General features: G+C 41.8%; 1 protein-coding gene and 1 long non-coding RNA gene across 8 annotated transcripts in view; both read right to left on the reverse strand.

Annotated features, from left to right (window-relative positions):
* Positions 1 to 25,652, reverse strand: part of VAMP4 (vesicle associated membrane protein 4) — a 50,771-nt gene that overhangs the window by 12,909 nt on the left and 12,210 nt on the right. For 4 of the 7 annotated variants that reach the window (XR_014303907.1, XR_014303908.1, XM_082702790.1 and 1 more), the window contains exons 4-6: positions 12,440 to 12,559; positions 7,685 to 7,731; positions 4,531 to 4,581 (exon numbers count right to left, since the gene is read on the reverse strand). Coding sequence is in view for 3 of the 7 variants with exons in the window: in XM_082702790.1 (XP_082558916.1) it covers positions 4,531 to 4,581; positions 7,685 to 7,731; positions 12,440 to 12,505 (164 nt within the window). In the remaining 4 variants the exon portion in view is untranslated. Of the gene's footprint in view, positions 1 to 4,530; positions 4,582 to 7,684; positions 7,732 to 12,439; positions 12,560 to 15,276; positions 15,509 to 25,652 lie in introns of those variants that run through there. The other 3 variants (XR_014303909.1, XM_082702791.1, XR_014303910.1) reach the window with 2 other exon arrangements.
* On the reverse strand, positions 22,737 to 24,873 carry LOC309849753. The gene is made up of 2 exons (XR_014303877.1): positions 23,105 to 24,873; positions 22,737 to 22,891 (listed from the first exon to the last, which is right to left on the reverse strand). It is a non-coding gene; the product is annotated as an uncharacterized lncRNA (long non-coding RNA).

Raw genomic sequence — 25,652 nt, forward strand, 5'->3', positions numbered from 1 at the left:
AAGGCAGTACCGGGGTGGGTGTGGGCAACACAGACCACACCCCTCCACGTGATCAGATCATGGCTATTTGGATACTGATGCCCTATACATTTTAAAACAAAAACAAAAATAACTGAAGAAGTAACTATGGTCCTAGAATCCCCATAAGCAAAAGACCTCATGGATAAGGGCAGATTAACTGGGACAGAACCCATAGAATTCCAGATTAATTTTTACTAGATTATCAGAAACCTAAGGGTATTACCTCAACAACATGGCACGCATGTAATAAATCTCTCACTAAGAGAAATCAACATTTTATTTTTTCTGCTAAGGATTAACTAACAAATTGCTACTTTCTCTTTCACATATTACTGTCTGCTGGTATAACACTCTTAAGCCTTCTATTGTAAAACCTATATTGAATGGGAAATCTCATAATTGTGTTTCTGTATTTCAAGATGTTCTCATGCCCAGAATGTAACTTCTATAAAAAATTATCTACTTATTTTAATATAAAGAATAATTCTTTAAAAACAAACGGTAACACATCTCCCATGATATTACACATTTTCATAGCAGTTACAATACTGATCTCCACTTGTATTTTAGGCTGATCTTATCCTTATTACACTTTAAATGCCTTAAAAGCAGAGACTGTCCCACTCATCCTTTTATTTCATAGGTCATGTGAAATATGCCTGGTAGAAATAGGCATTCATTCATTCAAAAAAACATTTACTGGGGCACCTGGGTGGCTCAGTGGGTTAAGCCTCTGCCTTCGGCTCAGGTCATGATCTCAGGGTCCTGGGATCGAGTCCCGCATCGGGCTCTCTGCTCGGCGGGGAGTCTGCTTCCTTCTCTCTCTCTGCCTGCCTCTCTGCCTACTTGTGACCTCTGTCAAATAAATAAATAAAATCTTTAAAAAAAAATTTACTAAGGAGTTATTATTATACTATTTATTGAGGACTCCAATGTGAAGGGTTTAAGTCTGATCTTCGGGAAGATTAGAGTCTCCCGGGGAAAACCAGGATCCGTGATTCTACCGCCGCGCAGTGCGTAATGGAAGGAAACTGTAGCATCAGCTGTGCAGCCTGGACTAGACAGAGATGGCAGTAAGGTCCTGGCAAGGAGTTTTAAGGGGTAAGTGTGAACTGGGCAGAGTAACAAAGGAGGCGGACAGTGGGGAAGTTCTGGGCTAAGGGATCATATATAAGAGGAGGAGATATTTTAGGGGCCAGGTGATGAACTGGACACTAGTGAAGAAGTTGGGGCAAGAAAGGGTAAAAGCAGGAAAAGGGTAGAAGCAAGAATAGGGTAGAGAGATTTGTAATTTGAGCAACTGAGTGTCAGGAGATGATGCTATAAACTAGAACAGACAATTAAGAACTCAAAGGAAAAACAAGTCTGTAAAGGAGGGTGTAGAGAATTATATCATTTCCGGTTAAAGGAGAGTCACATGGTAGAAGGGCACAAGAGAGAACATAACCAGGAAAAGATAAAGATATACAGAAAGGAAAAGGTATTCCCATGTTGATTTAAATCATCCTTAGGGCCTGATAGCACCTGCATTCCTGAAATGCCTCTATTCCAATTATCAACAAGGAAACTGCATGGGGTAGTAGTGTCCATGGCAAGCCTCCTTGAGTCATACTTTCTCACCTTTCGATGAAAATGATCATCTCTAACTTGTGAGAATTAGATTTAACAATGTTTTTTAAACACTTAGCACCAACACCTAACACTTAGCAATGTGCTTAATGTCAGTGATCTTCTATCAGGAAAGGAAAAATTATGCTCTGCAAAAAATACTCTAAAGAAAAAACAACTTATTTTCATAGTTAACACCCCCATCTTGTGGCTTTTTAAGGTATTGTTGACTAAAGAAGGTTTTAAAGTTATGTGGTATTTTTGCAACTATATATTTTTATTTCTGTTGCATCATGGAATGTTCCTTGGGGACCTTTTTTATAAAGTTAAACTGACTGGACCAAAACTATAGTTAGGAAATTCCCTACCCCAATAGAGGATGCCTATAATTCACTAGAAGTGCATTTATAAAGCTATAATTTAACTGAAAAGCAAAGAAAACGTTCCAAAGAGAATCTTACATTTTATATAGGCATGTGAATATTTTAAATCCTTCACCAAAAATTCTTCCATAAAGAGTGATGTTGAGTACTTTTGTGGGAATAATCTGGTGTCAACATGCCAATCAGGCTGAAATAAAGCCACAATGTTGCTGACCCTGCAGCAGGACATACCCTGTATTAAATGTCACAAACTAAGTAGTGACAGCGCAATTTAAGAAACTCACCGGTGCTAACAATTTTGGTTACTCAACTAATACCAAGTATTCGTCTAGGGGCAAGCTGTGTGGTAGGCTGTGCTAGGCCATCTTAGGCCATTTAGGGCGCACACACTGAGTCATGCCCTGATGAAATCCGCATTCATGAGTTTGGGCCCACGAGGCTGAATACATATGTTCTGGAGACTGATCACCTTCTCAGTCTGGCAAACCTTTGGCTTTAGAGTGAAAACCGTTATACTTACTCAATAATCCCTACTGTTCTAAAATTTTGTGATCACCAAAGATATTGTGCTCCTTAGTTTGTACATAAACACTCATGGGTGTATTTGCTCGGCACGTGCTAACACACTTTGTTTCGATGCCCAGGAGTGGTTTGGGTTCATCTGGAAAACCATTTTCAAAAGACTCAATAAGCCACACTAGGTCCTAGGCTCACTCTGCAGGAGGCTATCAGACAGGAACGAAGCATACTGACAGGACAAAAACCAAGTGTGTCATCAGTGAAATCCTCTTAGCCGGGCAGTTTAGGTACATGAACTACTTGGGTGGGTACGGAAGTCACTCCACCTCAGTGCAGAGGAACAGCTCTGCCATGGCATCCCCATGGCCCTGAATGCTTCACAATCCTCTCAGAACACAAGATGAACGGCCTATTAGGCCATCTCCCACTCATTTCCCTAGAAAACTGTCACAAGACCATTTCTTACCACCTCCCAGGTTCTGATGATGTACGGAAGCTTCTTCCGCAGGCCCTATGTGTGGACCACAAAGCACGGAGCTACAGGGCCAAACTGGCTCCTTTGTCACAGGGCATCCTACAACTCCCATCACAGCCGTGCAGCCCTTTTTGTTTTGGAGTGATCATTTTTGGTGTGTAGGACAAGACCCCAGAGAGTCTGGTTACTCTACATACATAATGAACTGCCTGAATGTAAGTAGCTCATTGTATCTTTACTGGCCAGATCAGAGCCTTGGAGCAGCTGGGACTTTCTTCTGCTGGCCTTGAAGAAGCAAGTACCACGAGTTCTACTTCTGCAAGAAGAGTAATTCTGGCAACAACTACCTGAACTTGGTCAGGAGCTTTGAGGGAGATCCCAGCCCTAGCAACACCTTGATTTCTGGCTTGTGAGACCCCGTGCAGAGGGCCCACCTAAGCAGTGACTGAACTCCTAGACCCATGGAAAATGTGAGATGATAATGTGTGCTGTTTTAGGCTGCTAAGTTCAGGGCAATCTGTTACATAGCAAAAGAAAATAAAAATATCCTGTCTAGCAGTCAAATCAGTTTTCTGGAACCTTGGTTCTGTATTACAGAATCCATTAGCTAGGATTAGATCAAGTGTGGACTTTTTTTTCCCCACACCAATAGCTACCTGACTAAAGCCTGAGTATCTGACCAATAACTTGATTCCCTGTTACAGCACCCTTCCCACTGGGCGCCAGCCGTATCCTGAACGACAGCAGGGACTATCCCTCCTCGGATCCGAATCCAGGCCATTTAGTTTATTGTCCGTGACTAGTCCTCAAAACTCAGTCAGTTTCCAGGGCTATTTCACTGTTCCCTCTAACATCAGGTACATTTACGATAGCATTACCCACCAACCTACCACCACCAACATACACAGAAAAAACTTTACACTGAAAACTACTTAGCTATCTATAAATCTTAGATCAACATTGGAATTAGGATAAGAAGCAGATATGAAAAAATTCTGAAGGAATATAAAAAATATTGTGCTTTGAAAAACTAAATCTATTACACTACTTCTATTAATTTTGAAAACTGGAATCAAGCAATAGATTTAAAACCAAAAAGGACATTGAGATTATGCTAAATAAATGGATTTGACAGAAAATAATCAAGTTAGGAAAACCAACACAGGAATTGGATTTCATTAGCCATTATTCAGAGGTAATTTTGCAAAAATAAATAGAATTATTGGGTTTTTACAATCCAGTAGTTATAGTTAGTCTATCTTAGGGCTCAGCAAATCTTTTCTGTAAAGGGCCAGATAGATAACAGATATTCAGATTTTGTGGGCCGGAAGGTCTCTGTCACAACTACTCAAATCTGCCACTATAGTTTGCTTTCAAACAAACAGGCATGGCTGTGTTCCAATAAAACGTTATTCACAAAAATAGGCAGCAACCAGGTTTGGCTCACAGGCTGTAGACTGCCAACCTTCGGTCCACACAGAAATAGGATAATCACTTAAGCCAATGAGTTTCTCAGAAACTTACTGCTTAATTTTATCATTTCTAGGTCCAAATCTTGGTCCAGATGGTCCCCTTCTGAAAACAAAATACCAAGTACATATTTAAAATGAGAGCATTAAAAAATATATAGAGAGAACACACACACACACAAAATCAAGCTCAACTCTAAACATGGATCAGTCATTTATGATAAGAAACCACATCTTACTGGTATTGCTGCAACTGAATGATATTTAATCACATCTGTACTTTACTGGTATTTGGTACTGGCAACAACTAATCTAATTCTTCTGAATGTTAAAATTTTCAGAGAAAATAGGGTTTATATAACCTTTGTTTATACATGGGTTGTTCTAATCACTAACCTCTGAAACATCCTAACAGCTCCAGTGCCAGTGACTATGAATAACTTTATGGTCAATTATAGAACACTAAAAGTAAATTCACCTTCAAATTAGGTTATCATAAAATGCTGATTATCAGGAACAGATATAAAGAGAAATCCATTCAAAACACTAGTATTTTTCTTCTCATCCCTCATTTTAAATTTATCAACAAAGCTAAAGGGAAATCCAAGAGTCTACGAAAATACCAACATTTCTCAAATCAGTTCTTAGTCAAGTGTTGTATCATTTCAACCATTTTAATATTCTGGAAATAAGACTTGGATGTTTTAAGTAATTATTATTTCTATGAGATAGAGAATAAGGTATAAACCACAAAAATTTTAAGAAGTAGATCTGGTGCCTGGCTCAGCTGGTAGAGCATGTCACTCCTGCTCTCAGGGTGTGAATTTGAGCCCCATGGTGGGTGCAGCGCTTACTTTAAAAAAAAAAAATTAGAAAAGAAAAAAAAAGTATCTGTATCAATTAAACACTAACTCCCCATTCCTCCTCGTCCTAGTCCCGCAACCTCCATTCTACCTCTGTGTCTCCATAAATTCATCTACTCTACATATTTCACGTGAGTGGAATCATGTAAAAATTTATCCTTTCATGACCAGCTTCTTCCACTCAGCATAACGTCTTTGAGGTTCATCCATGTTGTAACATGTGTGAGAATTTCCTTCCTTTCTGAGACCGAGTAATAAAGGCCAAGTCGTAGTCTACTGCGGCGATACACCCTCTGTCTATCCATCACCTGCTGATGGACAGTTAGGTTCCATCTTTTGACTATCGTGAATAATGCTGCTATAAACTTGGGTGTTGATTAATTTTTAAAAAAACGTATTTGTTTCGTCTTCCTTTCAACACCCACAGAGCAGCACAGGGTATGGAAGCTACATTCTGAGCAAGTGTGCCCACCGGCTGTCAGGCCCCCTGAAAGATGCACGTTATTCGGGAGCGGACTTTCAGCAGTCCGCTGCCGGCCTGAAGACTGAGTGTTTCTCACAAGGGTATCCAGCTTCCAAGGAGGGAATCAATCATTTAACCTTCTGCCCTTCTGTACGACCCTAAGTTCCATTCTGACAGGCAGCTATTGCTCTAGTTCTAAGGCTTTTCACCATAACTGGCACCGTGCAATTAGGTTTGTGACTCTTTGGAAATCTTGTCACATGTAGGAAATTATCTTCCCACTTCCTCTGACCTTGTCAAAGCGATACAATTTCCTGTTCATGGATCTGCTTCCTGTCCTGCAGGCTCCTTTTGCTCACTGCTCCACAACTGTCAATGACTTTTTATAAAATGTTTTTATTTGGGGAGGGGGGAGCCTCTGCAAAAATTCTGCAACATTTTAACAAAGAGAGAGGCAAATGTTTCTCCTAAGGCACACTCTACATCAATCTCCAGAGAAAACTCCCACAACAATATCCCGCCTTCCTGACTCTGCAAATACAAAATCTAGGTCTGTACGGACACAGCCCTTTCTAATCGTAACTGTGAAGAACTGATCACATCATTAACTGACATAGTATCACGGCAATTCAATGGGAAAAGGATAATCTTTTCCTCAGGTGGTGGGGGAACAAGTGGAGAGCCAAATGCCAGAAAGAAAAAAAAAATTCACTCTTCACCGTTACCTCAACCATATATAAAAATTTACTTCAAATAGATTATAGACCTAAATGTAAAAGCCAAAACTATAAAACTCCTAGAAACAAATATAGGAAAGGATCTTATTGAACTTGGGTTTTACACATATTTTGAAATAAGTAAAAACAAGAAAAAAATGTAATAAATTGATTTCCTCAAAGTCAACAGTTTGATCTTCAAAAGATACTGCTATGAAGAGGAAAAGATTAAGCTACAGACTGAAAGTACATATCTGTGAAACGTATCTGACAAAAAGCCTCATCTTAAATACATAAACAATTGAATAAGAAGACACATTTAGAATTGGGCAAAAGATTTTAACATGTACTTTATCAAAGAAGATTCAAACAACAAAATAAATACACACAAAATACACACAAAAAAAGATGTCCAACATGATTTGTCATTAGGGAAATCCAAATTAAAACTATAGTAAGATACCGCTACATACCTGTAAGAATGGCTAAAATTAAAACACTGACCACATATACTATTAATGAGGATTTAGAGCAACTACAACTCTTGTACAATGCTGGTGGGAATATAAAGTGGTACACCACTTTGGAAAATAGCCAGCCATAAAAATACGCTAGCCATTCAACTAACTCCTAAATATTTTCCCAAGAGAAATGAAAGCTTAAGTTGACACAAAACTTGTATGTAGTTGTTTATAGTAGCTTTACTCATGATAGCAAGAACTATAAACGCTCCAAACGTCTATGGATAAGTGAATGGATGAATGAGCTGTAGTACATTCATATAAGGGAATACATCTCAGAAATAAAAAGGAACCACTGGTACGTGTGACAGCATGGATGAATCCCAAAATAATTACGGAAGTGAATGAAGCCAGTACCAAAAAAATAAAGGCCTACTGCATGATAACACTGATTTCACAAATTCTAGAAAATATAAACTATAGTGCTAAGAAGGAAGCAGATCAGTGGGTGCCTTAAGATTAGGGGAGTGACAGATTCCCAAGTGGTATAAGGAAACTTCTGAGGTGATGGTTATGTTTATTACTTGATTTTGGTGATGATTTTACAGGTGTACAATACATATATCAAAACTGATATACTCTTTATGCATTTTAGCAGATGTTAGTTATACCCCAATAAAGCTGTTAAACAAACAAAAAAACTTACAGAAAAAAGTCTTCTTCTTCATCCGAATCATCTTCCAGAAGATTTCTCTGTCAAAAAAAAAAAAAAAGAAAAAGAAAAGAAAAGAAAAGAAAAAGAAAAAGACTTGAGTTTTCGGATTCAGAAGGCTTACAAACTGTCAGGGAGGAGCAATGAAAGGAGTTCTATCCTGGTGAAATTTCTTAACTCCAAGGTTCCAGTCAGAGGCAAGAGTGATTTACCTGTGCTTTACTGAAAGCTAAAAGACAGAACCAAATAAGCCAACCCTCCAACAAAAATGCTTCTAATAGCGAGATCCTATGATGGACTACAAGGCAGAAAGGTCGCTGGAGCCAGGGTGGGAATAAGGAACTGGCGGCGATCAGGAAGAAGTTAAGTTCCTTGTCCGCCTCTCTCTTGCTTTCCAGTCTCTCCACAGGCAGAACCTAACAGGGAGCCAGAGGGCAGAGGAGAAATGTAGTTGCAAAGCCAATTCCAGCATCAGAGAGGAGTACAGAAGACAGGTTCAGAACCGGGAGACAAGGGTTTGATGGCTGGCACAGTCCCTCTACTACCTTCACAGCTCACAAATAACCCTCCAGACATATCAGACCTGCCAAACAACAACTTCATACCTTTCTTTTGTAAAATGGAACTATTTTCCTCAAGATGAAGATGATCACACCCTCTCGCAACAACCAGACCTTTTCAGAATGTAAGAATTTAGACAGTATATAACTTGTAGGTAGAATAATAACTCCCCAAGATATCCCCATCCTAATCCTTGAAACCTGTAAAACTGTTTCCTTGCGTGCTAAAAGGGACTCCACAGATGTGATTAAGTTAAAAATCTTGAGATGGGAAGATCAATAGGGATTATTCATGTGGACCCAACACAATCACAAGAGTTCTTAAAAGAGGAAGGCAGAAGTGCCCGAGAGAGAGAAAAAAAGGACAGAGAGAGAAGACAGGGAGAGAAAGAGCAGGGGGGAGGGGAGGACTTGGAAGATTTTATACTGCTGAGTTTAAAGACAGTATAAGGAGCATGAGCCAAATACTGGGGACAGCTTCTAGAACCTGGGAAAGGCAAGGAATTCTCTCCTAGAGCCTCCAGAAGAAACACATCCTGCCAGAGCCTGGGTTTTAGCCCAGGAAGACCCACTTCAGACTTCTGGTCACCAGAACTACAAATGGTAAATCTACGTTGTTTTGAGTTTGTGGTAATTTGTTACAACATCAATAGGAAACAAACACACCAAATGTGCCTTTCCTGAGAAAATTACTCAAGGAATTTCACCAGCCAAAAAACCCAATTATATCAGAAAAAACATTCTAAGACAGAGATTGATACAACTGATGATCTAATAAAATGTATGGTCAAATCTGAATAAATGATAATATGACTGTGCACTGTATCTTACAGCTACTGAAAAAGTATAAGGAAAAACTTTAAAAGGGCCCCAAATTGTTCTAATAAAACCGAGAACTGGAGTGGAAGGGTGAAGTGCAGGAGTAAAAGTGAGAGGCACGCCTTACTGGGACAGGAGTAGGGGAGGCAGGAAGCTGGCTAGAATGAGAAAGTAAAGTAATGGAGGGGCATTGTTTTTGGTATGTTGAGAGAGAACACAGATTTAAACATAACTATTTTGTTTTGTTTTTAAGATTTTTATTTATTTATTTGAGAGAAACAGAGAGCAAGCTAGAGAGAGCACATTCGTGAGTGGGGGAAGGGGCAGAGCTGAGCAGGGAGCCCAGTGTGCTGCTCGATCCAGAACCCTGGGATCTGACTTGAGCTGAAGGCAGACACTTAATGACTGAGCCACCCAGACGCCCCGAAACATGACCGAAACATGAAATATGAAGTTAACAATAAAAAAGAGAGAAGGAGAAAGGAAGGACATTTTTTAACTAGTGATACTGGGGCTGGGGAGATGAGAAAAAACAATCTGCCAAAGTAGTCAGGGAAAAGAGGGAAAACATATGAAATATAATGAACTGTATCTATGTATAATATATAACATATCACAGAAAGTGAGGAAATGAAAACAATGTATTAATATTCATTTAATAAACATATTTGCACACTTTCTATGTGCTACGCACTGTTCTAGGCAAAGACCAGCTTTGAACAAGATAGCTAACGTCTGAACTCTTATAGAAAAAAATCTGATGGTGACAAATGCTACGCCAAGAACTGAAACAGTGACAGGATAGGAAGTGACAGGGTGACTAAATGAGATTAGGTTTTCATGGAAAATCACTCTGAAGACGTGAAATTCAAGCTGCAATCCAAACGATAGCAAAGGGCCAACCAAAGATGAGGGGGAAGGGCATTCACGGCCAGCAGAGGGACTGGCTAAGGCAGAAAAATCCCAAGTATATTAGTTATCCTAACAAACATCAATGTTTGAACACTCCTATTAGAAGTAAAAACTACATGATTAGAGTCCAAAAATTTCAGCCAATATGTTTACAAAAAAAAAAATCACCTAAAATGAATGTCAAATAAAGGATGAAAAAAAGAGGTGAAAAAAAATCAGCAAAAGAATGTTAGGGTTAGCAATATTAATACAAAGATGAATTTTAGGACAAAAGCACTAAACAATCAAACCGATGAGGAGAAATGAGTGATGAGGAGAAACTGGCTGGTAGGAGAAGTGGGGAGAAAGTGGAATCCGCATACACTGCTGACTGCAATGCAAAAATTGTGCAACCACTTTGGAAAACAATTTGGCAATTCTTCTAAAGGTTAGACATAATAACTAAGCCAGCAATTCCAGTCCTAGGTATTCACACAAGAAATGAAAACGTTCAGGGCGCCTGGGTGGCTCAGTGGGTTAGGGCCTCTGCCTTCGGCTCAGGTCGTGATCCCAGGGTTCTGGGATTGAGCCCTGCATAGGGCTCTCTGCTCAGCAGGGAGCCTGCTTCCCCCTCTCTCTGTCTCTGCCTGCCTCTCTGCCCACTTGTGATCTGTCAAATAAATTAAAAAAAAAAAAAAAATGAAAACGTTCAGGCAAAAATCGGTATGTAAAAATTCATAACACTGCTATTTTTTAAAGATTTGATTATAATTTTAAGTATATACATAAAGCTTATTTTAAAAAGCTTCCTAGCTTTTAGTCTATTGTCTATTGGTGGATTCTACCCCCTTCAAGTAAAAAACAAACTAGAGAGAGTTAGAATAAGGAAAAGACAAATGTTTCCCGTATTGTACTAAAAGATACTTTTAAATCGTAAGTGTTGGAAAAAGTAAGGTTCAGAATTGTACAAAAAAGGAAAGCGTAAAATGAAATTAAGTAGACTATAAACTCTATGTGGGCAGAGACTGTGCCCTCCAAATTTTAGCACAATAGAGGTGGTCAATTAATGCATCAATAAATGAAGGAGTAGTAATGAGACAGGAAGTGAGTGAGGGCTTCAGGTTGCTAAATAAAAAAGAAAAACACTAATTCCTTTCCTCAATAAATATCTGAGGACTTATTCTAAAAGTAATCTATCGGGGCGCCTGGGTGGCTCAGTGGGTTAAAGCCTCTGCCTTCGGCTCAGGTCATGATCTCAGGGTCCTGGGATCGAGTCCCGCATCGGGCTCTCTGCTCGGCAGGGAGTCTGCTTCCTCCTCTCTCTGCCTTCCTCTCTGCCTACTTCTGATCTGTCTCTGTCAAAGGAATAAATAAAAAAAAAATAAAAATAAAAATAAAAAAATAAAAGTAATCTATCTACAACATTGCTATCAAATGTTGTCTTCCAAAATTCTGCATAACTTCTAGATTTACACATATCTGCATAGAATGTTCTGGGATAGGGCCGTGAGGGTGGCTCTGTCTGGTTAAGTGTCAGCCTTTGGCACAGGTTGTGATCCCAGGGTCCTGGGACTGAGCCCACAATGGGCTCTCCACCCGGTGTCAGCCTGCTTCTCCCTCTGCCTCTCTCCCCGCCTGCATGCTCTCTTTTTCTAAAATAAATAAATAAAATCTTAAGAAAAAAAAAAGATTGTTCTGGAATAAAATAGAAATTGAATAGAAATTGAGTGTTATATAAAAACTACTCTGGACTCTGAGACAATTATAGAACTAATATTCTTTATCTGTAGTTCCAAAAATCTGAAAGTTCTAAAAACCAAGAGGTTTTGTAAGTTTCTTCCAAAACTTATTTGGAGGAAAACCTGACCTGAACTGATGTTAGCTAACTTATTTATATGCTTACTTATATACTTAGAGTAACCAGACACGTCTTTTCTCCTTTTTATTTTAACGAGGGAGAAGGAAACAATCTTAAGCAGGCTCCATGCCCAGCAGCTGAGCCCAACTTAGGGCTCGATCTCACAACCCTGAGATCATGACCTCAGCTGAAATGAAGAGTCAGACAAGTTAAAACCAACTTGGCCACCCACGTCCCCAGTAATCAGACATTTCTCTGAGAAATATTAATATACTTGGAGGTGCCGCTCCAAAGGCCAAAAAGGCTGTTATATAATATGCACTTAACTACCTTTAAAAATCTGAAAAACTCTGAATTCCAATCATATTTGGTTCCAGAATAAGATGCTGTGTATTTGTATAAAATTCACTTTGAAAGACTAGAAAGAAGCTGTGAGTACAGTTTTATCAATAATGGAGTAGAATTCAACTGAGTCACCAATCTAAGTAACACACGCTTTAAAATATTTACTATGAAGAAGAAACAGAATTAGTATATTTAGATTTTTCTAAAACAAATTATTTACAAAGGGAATGAAAATGTATTTTGAATCTGTTTGAAAAATTAAGATTCTAAACTCACCCTTTCGCTTTTCACAGAACCAGTGACATCATCATCATTTAGGTGGCGCTTGAACTTGGGAGGCATACTTTTTACTCAAGAAGCACTCTTCTGTTTCCCAACAGAATAAGTATTCACCACCTTGAAAAGAAAATAAATTTCATCTGACTGAGACTTTGGGGTAGAAGCTAAATCACTTCACTAGTGTTCAAGGCCTTGCACAAAAGAGCCTCCTTCGTTTCTTGGACTTTACGGCCTTTCCATCTGGTTCATTCCAGGTGATCCTGTCCTCCACGCAAGGCTCCAATACATAAAAAATAGATCTAACTATGAGGAAGTGGATGTAACTTCTTAAAGAGAACATGTGGGGAAAATTAGTGCAGGTTTTTATAAAATTCAAGAGCAGATTGGTTAGGAGAGGGGTAAATTAGGAGAAAATGAGACATTAAATGCTTTAAGATTTTAACCTGGAATTAGAAGACAGCAGAACACTCCCAGTTTTCACATTTTCAGTTAGCTGATTAAATAATTGTTTCTTCATCTGTAAAATAGTGATTTCTAGGCTTCTGCATGGTGTTGGGATGGTCAAATCAGGTAATACATGCAAAAATATTTTGTAAGTTATAACATCATATTTTAAAGCACAGCACTAGGCTCCAAGAAAAGGGATTAAGTTTAGTAAGTAGTGGGTTCAACAGAGCCAGGTTTCTTGGTTTTGTTTTCATTTTATTGCTAGAGAAAGTCTCACAGCTTTTTACATGTTAATACGCATTGTGATTTTCCAGGAAAATGTTTGAGTATGCAGTTTACTAAATTTTGAGAAAAAGCTGACATGCAAATTTGAGTTTTCAGTATCTTGGATTAGAAGATAGATGAAAAATGAGACTAGCTAAGGTACTGTATCTTTTAGTATGTGGCAGACACTGTGCTCAGTGATTTACATGTATTTTCTGAAGGACACTCCTTCAAAGTAGGCACTAAGAAACTAAGAACTAAGGACTCATAACGAAAAGTAACGAATAGTCACTCTACTGATTAAAATAGCAGAAACATGGGATCAAATTAATCAATGGCTATGCATGATCAATTTTAACATTTATTAACAGAACCTGTTCTGTTTTAGAAAGACCACGTTGCTGTAACAACCCAGCAGCCCTCTTCCCTTTTTCCCAAGAAGAAACAACTCTAAGATCTTTAAGTATAATTAGGCAACAGTTTGCTGGCTAATATTATATACAAGCCCAGAGTCCAGTTTCATAAACTGAATAAAAAGAGGATTTTAAGTTGGCCTATCAAAATAAATTGACAGTTTTCCCTGACAAGAAATGCTTCCAAAACAGAGACTTAGCCATTTGTAACAAAAACCGAATTCTTGCTACGTAAGTAGCAACTCTAGAGTTCTTTACACAATATTTGTCATGTAAATCTGGCCCATTTTATTCTTCATACTTTGATTTAAGAATAATTCATTCATGCAAAAATGTTATAGCACGCAGGAAAATAAAAAAAACAGATGACAAAGGAAGCAAATGAAAAATCTGGGCTTTTCTTTTAATTATACCCACATGTTACTATTTATATTTTAAACCCAACAAAGGGGTTGCTTTAATATCCTATGGCAAAAACCAGGCAGACTCATAGCTTTACGAAATACAGAGTAAAGCTACAAGTTTAATGATGAGCAAACCCCATCATCAGGTCCTGTATTCCAGGATCAGCCTCATGAAGGCAAGAAACCAGTGTCTGACAAACAGAAAAGACATCAGCAAGGTATCAAGCAAGATTAACTATGCTCGATGAACCACAGGGAAACTGATGATCTGTGCCAAACAACTAGAAAAAAATAAAGAATGCTCAGAACTGAGGCATATAGTTCTACCTAAAATTTCTCCTGCAAAAAATACACCTGAATTCGGGGATTTGGGTGTGGGTACGTATACAGATAAGAGAGCGTTCATGTCGTATTTCAGCAGAGTGTTGAACGGCAATATATAAAATTCATTTAAGAAACGTCACATCACCATATGCTTCTTATGTCATCATCATACGTTTACAATTTCGTGTGTATCTTTTGAAGAGCCAGGAAGTCCGCTAAGTGCTTACATGCAATACACTTTAGCCTACTGTTTAATAATGTTGGCTTCCTTTTTGCTTTACAGAGAAAACTAAACCCCCCAAATATTTCGCTTCACAAAAAGCTCGAATCTGGGCAGAGCTTTCCCTCTTCCCGGCCTCCACTCCCGCTTCCGACTCCTCTTCCCTGTCCAGCACGTCCGGCTGGTGCGCGTCCACGGAAATACGTGACTTGCACGGACACGGCCTGGAGAGGCGGTGCACAAACTGTCCACCTGCAAGGACCCCTCACCTCGGGTCGCCGTCGGCGCAGCGGGGCTGGCGCTCCTTCTGCCGAGACTCGACCGAGACGAACCCATCGCCTCCAGCACGGAGCTCGGTGCCCGCCCCGCCCGCGTCTGTCGCAGCAGGCCACGTCCCCCGCATCCTCCTAACTCCGGTCCTTCCGCCCCGGGGCCCACTCCCCACCCAGGCCGCCTCCCAGTCGCCTGCAGCCCGCCCCGCGCCCTCCACTGCTCCCTTCCCTCTGCCCCGAGCACCCCTCAATCGCCTCTCCTTGCCCTCAGCCGCCCCCCTCCGGACACCCAGTCCTGGTGGCCCCCCACGGCTCCCGGCCCGAATCCGGCCTTTCCCCAGGCGGGGGTCGCTCCCGACCCGCCCCGCCCCCCCGAGCCCCAGGCCAGTCCCGCAGCTCCCGGCGGACGTTGGGAGGCGGCGGACCCGGGGCGTCGTCTCCGTTTCCTCCTCACAGCAGCCCCTCCCGTCCGCACGGCCGGCGCCGGTACCTGAGTCTCCCGGGGCGCTCCGGGCCGCTCTCCGGGGCGGGCAGCGCGGGCAGGGCGGGGGGCGGAGCGGGAGGCGCAGGGAGAAAGCGGGGAGGGGGAGACAGTGGGCGCGGACCCGCGTCGGCCGCTCCGCCGCAGCAGCGCCCCCGCTCATCGAGCCGATCGGCGCTCCGCGGCCGGCGCCAGGCGGAGGGGGCGGGCCCAGGCCGCGGAGATGGTCGAGGGAGTCGAGCGAGCGGCGCGTGCGGGCGCTCGGGGGAGGAGCCGGAGCTCGGGGGAGGAGCCGGAGCTCGGGGGAGGAGCCGGAGCTCGGGGGAGGAGCCGGAGCTCGGGGGAGGAGCCGGAGCTCGGGGCCTGGTGCGCAGCCGGTGCCCCGGGGCTGAAGAGGCGGAGTGGGACACCAGGAGGGTGGCTCGCAGCTGCAGCACCGCTTCGGTCGGCTGGGGCCTTTTCGGGCGACGTGTGAGCCTGGTTTACCGGTGCAGCCGGACCGGCAGGGAGACTGGGGGGTGCCAACCCCGCTAACCCCGACTCCTCACTCCGGGCGCTCGGAACGTCTGCTCCGGAGGGAGACGGACGCGAGGTTGCACAGCTGCTTGGGACAGACTTGGGACGAGGACTCGGTGTTCTTCCCCCTGCATCCTTACTTGAACCGGAAATAACTAGGTCCGGACACCCGAGCCTTCAGGGCTCTGCTGGGAAGTCACCCTGTGTGGCCGCGCCGGCGCTCCTTCACCGCCCAGCGCCCGGGCCAGGACAGCGACGTCTGGGCGCGGCCATCCAGAACCACGCCAGATTGGCTTTCCTTTCTCGTGTTCCACTTGTCCATGCCTCCCACACACACCGCAGCCGGACTGTTTACTCATTTCTCCCCTTTATCGTCTGGACTACGCATCTTTCTCAATACCAGTAGGTCCCTGCTGATGGTGTATTTTTTTTTTTTTTTAAGATTTTATTTATTTATTTGACAGACAGAGATCACAAATAGATGGAGAGGCAGGCAGAGAGAGAGAGAGGGAAGCAGGCTCCCTGCTGAACAGAGAGTCCGATGCGGGACTCGATCCCAGGACCCTGAGATCATGACCCGAGCCGAAGGCAGCGGCTTAACCCACTGAGCCACCCAGGCTTCCCTGATGGTGTATTTTTAAGTCAAAACATTGTAACTAGTTAAAAGAGGCCTTGCTAGGACAATGACTCTCAACACAGTTACCTAAAGTTGAAATCACCTGTAAAGCTTTAAAAATGACGATGCCCAGGCACTACTTTGAGATTCTCACCCAGCTGGCCGGCGAAGCTGAGAAACCTGAACCCTGGGTTCTCCAACTGAAGCTCCTGAAAGCCTGGTGTTAGACTCCGCTATCTGTGAGGACGGTCCTCAGACCCAGGCTGACTTGGACCTAGAAGGGAAGCTCCTTAAAGTTTGTTTCCTGCCGAGGCAGGACGGTGAGACTACTCCAGACTCCACAGAGGCCGCCAACGTTATTTTTTTCTTCCACAATTTATTTTGTATCTGTAACTCAGCTTGTTATGAAGTGCTTCCCTGCTTTGGTGCCTTACCAATTCGAGCCTGAGGCAGTTACAGAATTAGCCCTTCTTAAACCACAATTTGACATGATTTTCAGTTGTAGGGGCACCTCATTTCATAGCTTCTACGAATAATTCCTTTTTTAAAAAAATTTTATTTTACATATATATTTCTATGTTATATATATAACATACACATATTTATATGTATATGGAGCATTTGAGAGTGAGTCCCTGGAATGGAGGTAGAGCCAGAGGGAGAGGGAGTGAATCTCAACGGATGAGCGAGGCGGGGCTCAATCTCAGGCCTCAGAGATCAAGACCCAAGCAAAAATCAAAAGCCCCACACTTAACAGCCGGAACCACCCAGGTGTCCCTTCTTGGTTTTGTTTTAACTGTAATTCTTCAGTTCTGCCAACCACTTTGGTATGATTGCTTAGGGGAGGGGTAACACTAGCCCCACCCCTCAGTCACCCAAACAAAGTCCCTGTGACTATCCCCAACATATCTGAAAGCTCAGAAAAATGTCATTTTACAGTTACTATGAATCAGATATACCAGTAAGTGAAAACATATAAACAGCACGGAATATAGGGTTCCAGTCTCACCGACCTGAAGTATTTGTTTTTATACCCTATTTTCTCTTCCTTGAGTTTCAATTACTCACATGTTGGTCCTCTGAATTTTCTTATCATTTCTCTTTCAACATGAGACCTTCCGCCTTAACTGGGCCTGGTGTCCTCTGAGCCAGAGATCTTTTGTTTTACCCTAATACTAAATCTCTAGGCTTCTACTGGATTGGAGAAGGGATTCTGAGGATTTGATTCTTGAACAACTTTTCTATTATTCCTTCTGTTTTTAGCTCACATCAGGCTCAGAGCTACCTAGCCCTTCCAATTCCTGAGCCTTGAACAGGGTTTAGCGTGTAAATCGCGTTGCTTCATGGCCAGTTTAGGGTTCCTATATCAAGTCTGCTAAGGTAATTGTCAGTGATTCACCTACTTTCCAGATTTCAGTATTTTGCTGCTATCGTCTCTGTTCCCACACGGCAGGAAAAAAATGCAAATCAATTACAAGCATGTGAACAACTGTCAACATCAGTCAAATACCATTTTTCATCTATCAGTGACTGGGAAGTAAAGAGTTAATAAGCAGCAGCTCTGCAATCTCTTCCCTCCCATTATGGAGGAATGCTTCCTAGGAAAGCAAGCAAGCACGGGATTCTTAGAATATGGTAATAACAGACTTCCTGGTAAACAAACTAGTATCTCGCAGTAGGAGAGTTTGTATCTATAGAGTTCTTTTAGCAGGACAGCCTTGGGCTGGACTGTTTATGGTAAACACAGCAGGAATCTGTGGATCTGAGGTGCATGACTGGAAAATATCACGTAAGTTGCAGAACTTAGCATGTAATGGAGCTATGTTTCATAACTGAGTTGGTTCCTCCTGTAAGTGAGGTGACTGCATACCTTACTCAGAAACCACCTCCGTTATTTTGGGCAGAGGTGCATCCAAAGCAGGAAGAAAGGACCCAAGGAACAGCACCAAGAGTCCTATTTTGTCTGTGCCTCTTGGTTACTGGTGCCTTTGAAATTAGTGAAGCTTGAAATTAGGTAAGATCTGTGATTTCCGAGTTGTGAGTCTAATTTGAAACGTTGATCCTTGTGTTAGCTCAGTGGCAGAGATTAAATAGTTTGACAATATGGTGTTGAAGGTATGCACCTGTGGTATTACGGGGTAAGAGGCTAACGAGGTGGGAAGAAGGAGCTTTCTTAAAAACACTGTTGGTGGAAGTATAAATTGGTACAATTTTTTGAAGTTCAGGGTGACAATACATGTCAAAAATGTACACAAAGTTCCTTTTGACCTAACAATTCCACTTCTAAAACTTATCCCATGTATAAACTTACACAAATTGTATGAAGGCATTTTCTAGAATATTCTTTAAAGGATTTTTGGAACAAGACTGGGAAAAAAAAAAAACACGAAAAGAAACTTAACTGTCCCACAGAAGGAAATGTTTGGTATATCCATTCTGTAGAACAGTATACAGCCATTAAAATGAAGTAGATCTACGTGTATTGACTTGGAATATCTCTATATGTTACTGTAAGGTGAGAAAAGCAGGTGCAGAACAACATGGAGACTCCGCTTCCATGTGGGCATCACAAACAAACAAAAACACACAAGGGCTGGGAATCTAATAGAGAAGATGTTTTGAACTGAACTGTGTCCTCCCCACCCCCTCCTAATCCATATGTTGAAGCCCTAATTCATAAAGTGACTGTATGTAGAAACTGGGCCTTTAGGTAATGAAGCTTAAATGTGGCTGGTCGTAAGAGTGGGGCCCTAATCTGATAGGGCTGGTGTCCGTATGTGAGGACACCTTGAGAAAGTGGCCTTCCACAAGCCAGGAAGAAAGGTTTCACCAGAAACCAATCCTGATGGCACCTTCATCTTGGACTGCTAGCCCCTACAACTGTGAGAAAATTTCTGTTGTTTAAGCCATCTGGTCTATGGTATTTTGTTATAAAAACCCCAGCAGACTAATACAGAAAGGAAACCTTTCCTAATTGTGTGGTATTTTGTACCATGAGAATATTTTGGGTGGCTCAGTCATTACTGCCTTCAGCTCGGGTCATGATTTTAGGGTCCTGGGATCGAGCCCTGTATTGGGCTCCCTGCTCAGTGGGAAGTTGGCTTCTCCCTCTCCCACTCTCCCTGCTTGTGTTCCCTCTCTCACTGTGTGTGTGTCTCTATCAAATAAACAAATAAATAAAACCTTAACAAAACAAAACAAAAACTACAGATTTTCTTTCTCATTGAAATTTGGACTAGTTGTTGACTGGTTAATTTAAGAAGTTGGCTAAAGTGGTAAGGATCATTTAAAAAGGCAGATAGAGGGGCGCCTGGGTGGCTCAGTGGGTTAAAGCCTCTGCCTTCAGCTCAGGTCATGATCCCAGGGTTCTGGGATCGAGCCCCACGTCGGGCTCTTTGCTCAGCAGGGAGCCTGGCTTCCCCCTCTCTCTCTGCCTGCCTCTCTGCCTACTTGTGATCTCTCTCTCTGTCAAATAAATAAATAAAATATTTTTTTAAAAAAAGACAAGATCTTTTGATCTTGAGATAAACTGTGTAACTTGTGGAAGGCAAGAGAATTGTGAAGCTGGGCACACTAGTGCTATATGTTTAAGGTGAGATCAATATTTTATCCAAATGGGCTGCATGATTTTGCCCTTATAATAGAAATTAGGGAGTTGATTCTTTTTAAGATTTTATTTATTTATTTGTCAGAGAGAGCAAGCGAGAGTGAACACAGGCAGACACTGGAAGGCAGAGTCAGAGGGAGAAGCAGGCTCCCTGCGGAGCAAGGAGTCCGATGAGGGAATCGATCCCAGGATGCTGGGATCATGACCTGAGCCGAAGGCAGCTGCTTAACCAACTGAGCCACCCAGGCGTCCCTAGGGAGTTGATTCTTAAAGCATTCTATAGATGAAATCTGTCAGGTCTAATGTCTTGTGATAATCTTATCTGATTTAGGAGGCTTTCGTCTGTTGATGGTCAACTACAAATTTAATTTCTTGCTCAAGATGGTAATATTAGTCTTGGGTGCTGTATCAAGGAAAATAAATTCACCCATCAGATAAGTGACAGGCATTCTGTAAAAGTCTGGGATATAAAGATGGTGAACAGTGTTAGCTGTTCCAAGACCTTACAAACTTACATAGAAACACAAGACTAAGCAACTATTAAAAACTGAGTATATTATAGGGGCTCCTGGTTGGCTCAGTTGGTAGAACTTGTGAATCTTGATATCGGGGTTGAGTTTAAGCCCCATGTTGGGTGCAGAGATTACTTAAAATCTTTTAAAAAACTTGAGTGAAGTTACAGATTCAAATGAACAATGGAGCGTGTATGGGTGTGTATACACATACACACCCATACTTTAGCAGACAGATTTGCCTAAGGTGATCTATTAGTATCAATCATGATTTACTTTATTAGAGTTTAACAATAAATTAAAACCACAAGGGCAATCAAGCAGAGATGCTGATATACCTCAGGAAGAGAAGGCGCCATTACCATTTCTAGGTATGAAGAGGCAAGGGAAAAGTCAACAGAACAAGGCAAGAGCCACAGTTGTAGAGGAGGGGCTGTCTCACACGATGGTCATAGATAGAGGAATGCTGCCATTGCCAAGACAGCTCAGACCCATTTCTCTTTCCACTCTCGTCAACCAAGTGAACCCCATGCAAAAACAGAAGCAAGGTGGTCAAGTCTGCCCTTGTGTTTATACACACTTTTCTTTGGAGAGAGTATTTTAGCATTCACAGAGCACGGGAATCCTCAGCTTCAACTATCATCTCTACGAAGAATCTGAGGAGGCACCAATGCAAGGAAAAGGGCACTTAGGAGAACGAGGGGATTAGAGGATAAGGAAGTGGCCAATAAGAAGTGGTCAGAGTGGGGTACCTGGCTGCCTCAGTCAGTAGAGCATGCATTCTTGATCCTGAGGTCATGAGTTTAAGCCCCACATTGGGGGTAGGGTTTACTTAATAAAATAAATTTTTTTAAAAAGTGGTCAGAGCAGTAGACAGAACAATGAAGACAGGGCAGTGTAAAACAAAGAGGAATGGTTATTAACATCAAAAACTTCAGGGGTGCTTGGCTGGCTCTGTCAGAAAAGCATACGACTCTTGATCTTGGGGTTGTGAATTTGAGCCCCATACTGAGAACAGAGATTACTAAAAGAAAATATAAACTTTTAAAAAGCCTGTTAAAATTATTTTTAAAAAGCTTCAGAGAAATTGGTGGGGGTGGAGGAAGGTGGGAATGAAGGCTAGAAAAAGCCATTAAATTTGTTGACTCATAGACCATTATTGATCTTCAAGAAGTATTTTAGTAACATTATGGATGTGGAATCCATATTGTAAGAGTTATGTTTTAGTGGAATTGCAGATTATAGATTCCACTTTCAAGAAATTTAATGGTAGGGGCGCCTGGGTGGCTCAGTGGGTTGGGCCTCTGCCTTTGGCTCAGGTCATGATCCCGGAGTTCTGGGATCGAGCCCCACATCGGGCTCTCTGCTCGGCAGGGAGCCTGCTTCCCCACTCCCTCTCTGCCAGCCTCTCTCTCTACTTGTGAACTGTCTGTTAAATAAATAAATGACATCTTTCAAAAAAAAGAAAAGAAAAGAAATTTAATGGTAAAGGGAAATGGCACATGAAGTTGCAGTTCAAGCAGCAGTAAGATCAAGGTACAATCAGAAATAACCAAATTTAGGAATGAGGAGTGAGGAGCCAGGATGAGCGTGAGATTAAAATGCAAATCAAAAAGGAAACACGGACGGGTGATGTCCCTGCAGAGGTCTAAGGACCAGGGTCGGAAGAGCACCAGAGGTGAGCTTGGGGCACGACAGAGACATAATCCTTTCTTGGAGGCCAGAGGAAAGGAAGTGACTAACAATAAAGCTGTAGACTGATTTCGAAAAGGAAAAGAGAGAAGTTAAGGGAAATTCACAAGATAACCTCAAAATGGTCAGTAAAACTCAAGCAAGGTCTTATATGAAGGGTCAAGGAAGCAATGCTGGAGTTGGCAGTGTAAAGAAAATGGAGAAGGTTTGGAGCTTGGCAACATAGTGAACAAAAGGATGGATACCAGCTGAGAAGATCCAGGCTAGAATCGTGATTTTTTTTTTTTTAAAGATTTTATTTATTTACTCGAGAGAGAGACAGTGAGAGAGAGCATTAACGAGGAGAAGGTCAGAGAGAGAAGCAGACTCCCCATGGAGCTGGGAGCCCGATGCGGGACTCGATCCCGGGACTCCAGGATCATGACCTGAGCCGAAGGCAGTCGTCCAACCAACTGAGCCACCCAGGCGTCCCTAGAATCGTGATTTTAACTGCCCCTTTAAATCAAGGACGTGGTCTTAGATTCCCTTTTTTTTTTTTTTTAAGATTTTATTTATTTATTTGAGCCGAAGGCAGAGGCTTTAACCCACTGAGTCTCACCCAGGCGTCCCTTAGATTCCTTTTAATTCTCCACTGTACCTTGCATAGGGCAAGCACACAATAAATTTATTGACTGGACTGTGCTTTCTTTTTTTTTTTTTTTTTTTTTTATATTTTATTTATTGACAGAGAGAGAGAGATCACAAGTAGGCAGAGAGGCAAGCAGAGAGAGAGGAGGAAGCAGGCTCTCTGCTGAGAAGAGAGCCCGATGCGGGGCTTGATCCCAGGACCCTGAGATCATGACCTGAGCCGAAGGCAGAGGCTTAACCCACTGAGCCACCCAGGCGCCCCTGGACTGTGCTTTTTAAAGCTTGCTTTTGAATGAGCAGAGAAGACAAAAGAAAGAAAATAAGGGAAGTGACAATAAAAGAAAATGTTTTAGCCTTCCCAGAGCATGGGAATCCTGGAAGCACTCTGCTTGCCTAATGACCTTCAAGTCACTTACTTTCAAAACTGGTTTCATTTCCCAGGCAGCAAAAGAGGAGGAATAATCTCTGCTTCCTTGATGTCTTCTAAGAATATCATAAACTCCTCATGAAATAATATTTATACAATCTTTTGGTCACCTTATAAATAATAAAGACATTTTCCATTTTTATAGATTTGCTTTTCTCTGAACTGTTTCCCTATTATTATAGATTGACTCGCAAGAGTTTGGCCTATTGGCATTGATTTTCACCTGGCATTTCAAGATAACAGGAGGGGAAAAAAGAATATGAGCAGTGGAAATTTGTGACTTATAAAAATAAAATGAAGAAACGAAAAGAAACAGAGGCAGCTTGATTACTTTAAACCTCAGTTAATATCACTGCCCTTAAATATTTAAATAAATTTTATTTTGGGATTCCGCAGTCATTTCAGCTCACCAGTGTATCTAAAGTTGCATTTGAATTTCCTAATGCATTTCTTGGAGGCACTTTATCTTTGTACCTTTACTTACAAAGTGTAAACAAGCAAAGTAATTTAAACAAGTGTTACCAGCAAACAACTCTGAATCATCCATGGCTTGCCATGTCATATCAGATTTTTCCCTATGTTGTGGTAGAATGCATGTCTATTTTTTTTAAAAAAGATTTTAGTTATTTATTTGACAGAGAGAGAGCACAAGCAGGCAGAGCACCAGGCAGAGGGAGAGGGAGAAGCAGGCTCTCCGCTGAGCAGGAAGCCCAATGCAGGACTCAGTCCCAGGACCCTGGGATCATGACCTGATCTGAAGGCAGCCACTTAACTGACTGAGCCACCCAGGCACCCTGCGTGTCTATTTTTAACATTAATAATAAATGAGTTTTCCTTCTGGCCCTGGTTATGTTGTTGTTTTGAATTTATTAAGCATCGAACTCTACCCGTTTTAAAAGGAAAATAAAATTAACCAGAAAAATTCACAGCATATTTTCTGTGACTCTGAAATCATCTTTATCAGCTTAGAAGATATACTTTAGTATTAAGCAGGCCCAGGTCTGAAACGCGGCATATGAAACTAACTATAGGATATCTGTCTGGCATCAAACTCAATGATAACCATCTGCATGGAATAATTTTAAGAAAACTCTCTGGTAATCGCAGAATCACCCTCTCCCATCCTTTATAGAAAGAGCAATAACAAGTTTTCCAATCATTTTCTAAATAGTAAACTTAAAAACAGACCTGTGCTTAGAATTATTTTGGAGAATTCCTGAGAAATTATTCTCAAAAAAAAAAAGAACTCATCTGTATGTTCTGGAGCCTGTTTACTGCAACACCGTACTTAAAAGTATACTTTTTTTTTTTTTTTTAAAGTTTTATTTAAGCAATCTCTACACCCAACATGGGGCTCGAACTTAAGACCCTGAGAGTCACACACTCTTCCAGCTGAGCCAGCCAGGCACCCCAAGAGTATACTCTTGAAGACAAACATATGAAACATTATAAAAGTTTGCTTTTTTAAAATGTGCACACACATCCTTTGAGTCTGTACTGGATCTCAGGATTCTGGCACTGACCACATGCTCCAGAGATGCAACTGTGGCGTGGCTGAGTCAATGCCGGCGATCGTTTGCACAGACACACTTCCCCATTTGCTTCCTGATTCCCCCCAGACCACTTTGAACTTGGAATTCAGCAAAATTTTGAGAAGAAAACTATCTGAGTCTCCCAAGTCCCCACTATTCCCTTCTTGCTGAGATCCTGGCTAAGACTACAGTTTTGTCTTTCCAGTCCTGTGAGACCCCAGAGCATAAATGGTTTGCTTGTGTTGTTCCCCAACAATGGTCCTTAGCCTAGGCAAAGCCCAGATGTTCAGTATCTTTCCTTTCACCCAGGATCCATACACACCTTCGGGGAAAGAACAGCTGGAAGAGGTCAGCTCACTTTTTTGCAGTTCTTTCTCTAAAATCTTGGCCCTTCCAGTCTTACTGCTTTGCTTACACAGTTCTCTGATTGATTTATAGAGATGTTTCTGCTGTTTATTTGGTTTTTTCATTTTTAGAGGGAACAATGGTCTGCCTCAATTTACTCCATCATACTTGAAAGTGCAACTATATCTAAATCACTCTTAAAAGTACTGTAAAGAGGGGCGCCTGGGTGGCTCAGTCGTTAAGCATCTGCCTTCAACTCAGGTCATAACTGCAGGGTCCTGGGATCAAGCCCCTCACCTGGCTCCCTGTTCAGCGGGAAGCCTGCTTCTCCCTCTCCTACCCCTCTGTTTGTGTTCCCTCTCTCGCTGCGTCTCTGTCAAATAAACCAATAAAATCTTTAAAAAAAAAAAAGTACTGTAAAAAGATTAGCTCATTTGCCAGTGACTATGCAAGAACATAGAGGGTTTTCTAAAAGGAAGAGTTTCTTAGGTCCTTTCAGATACACCTCAGT

The sequence above is a fragment of the Mustela nivalis genome, assembly GCF_964662115.1.
Source record: "Mustela nivalis genome assembly, chromosome: 16".
Taxonomy (NCBI): Eukaryota; Metazoa; Chordata; class Mammalia; order Carnivora; family Mustelidae; genus Mustela; species Mustela nivalis.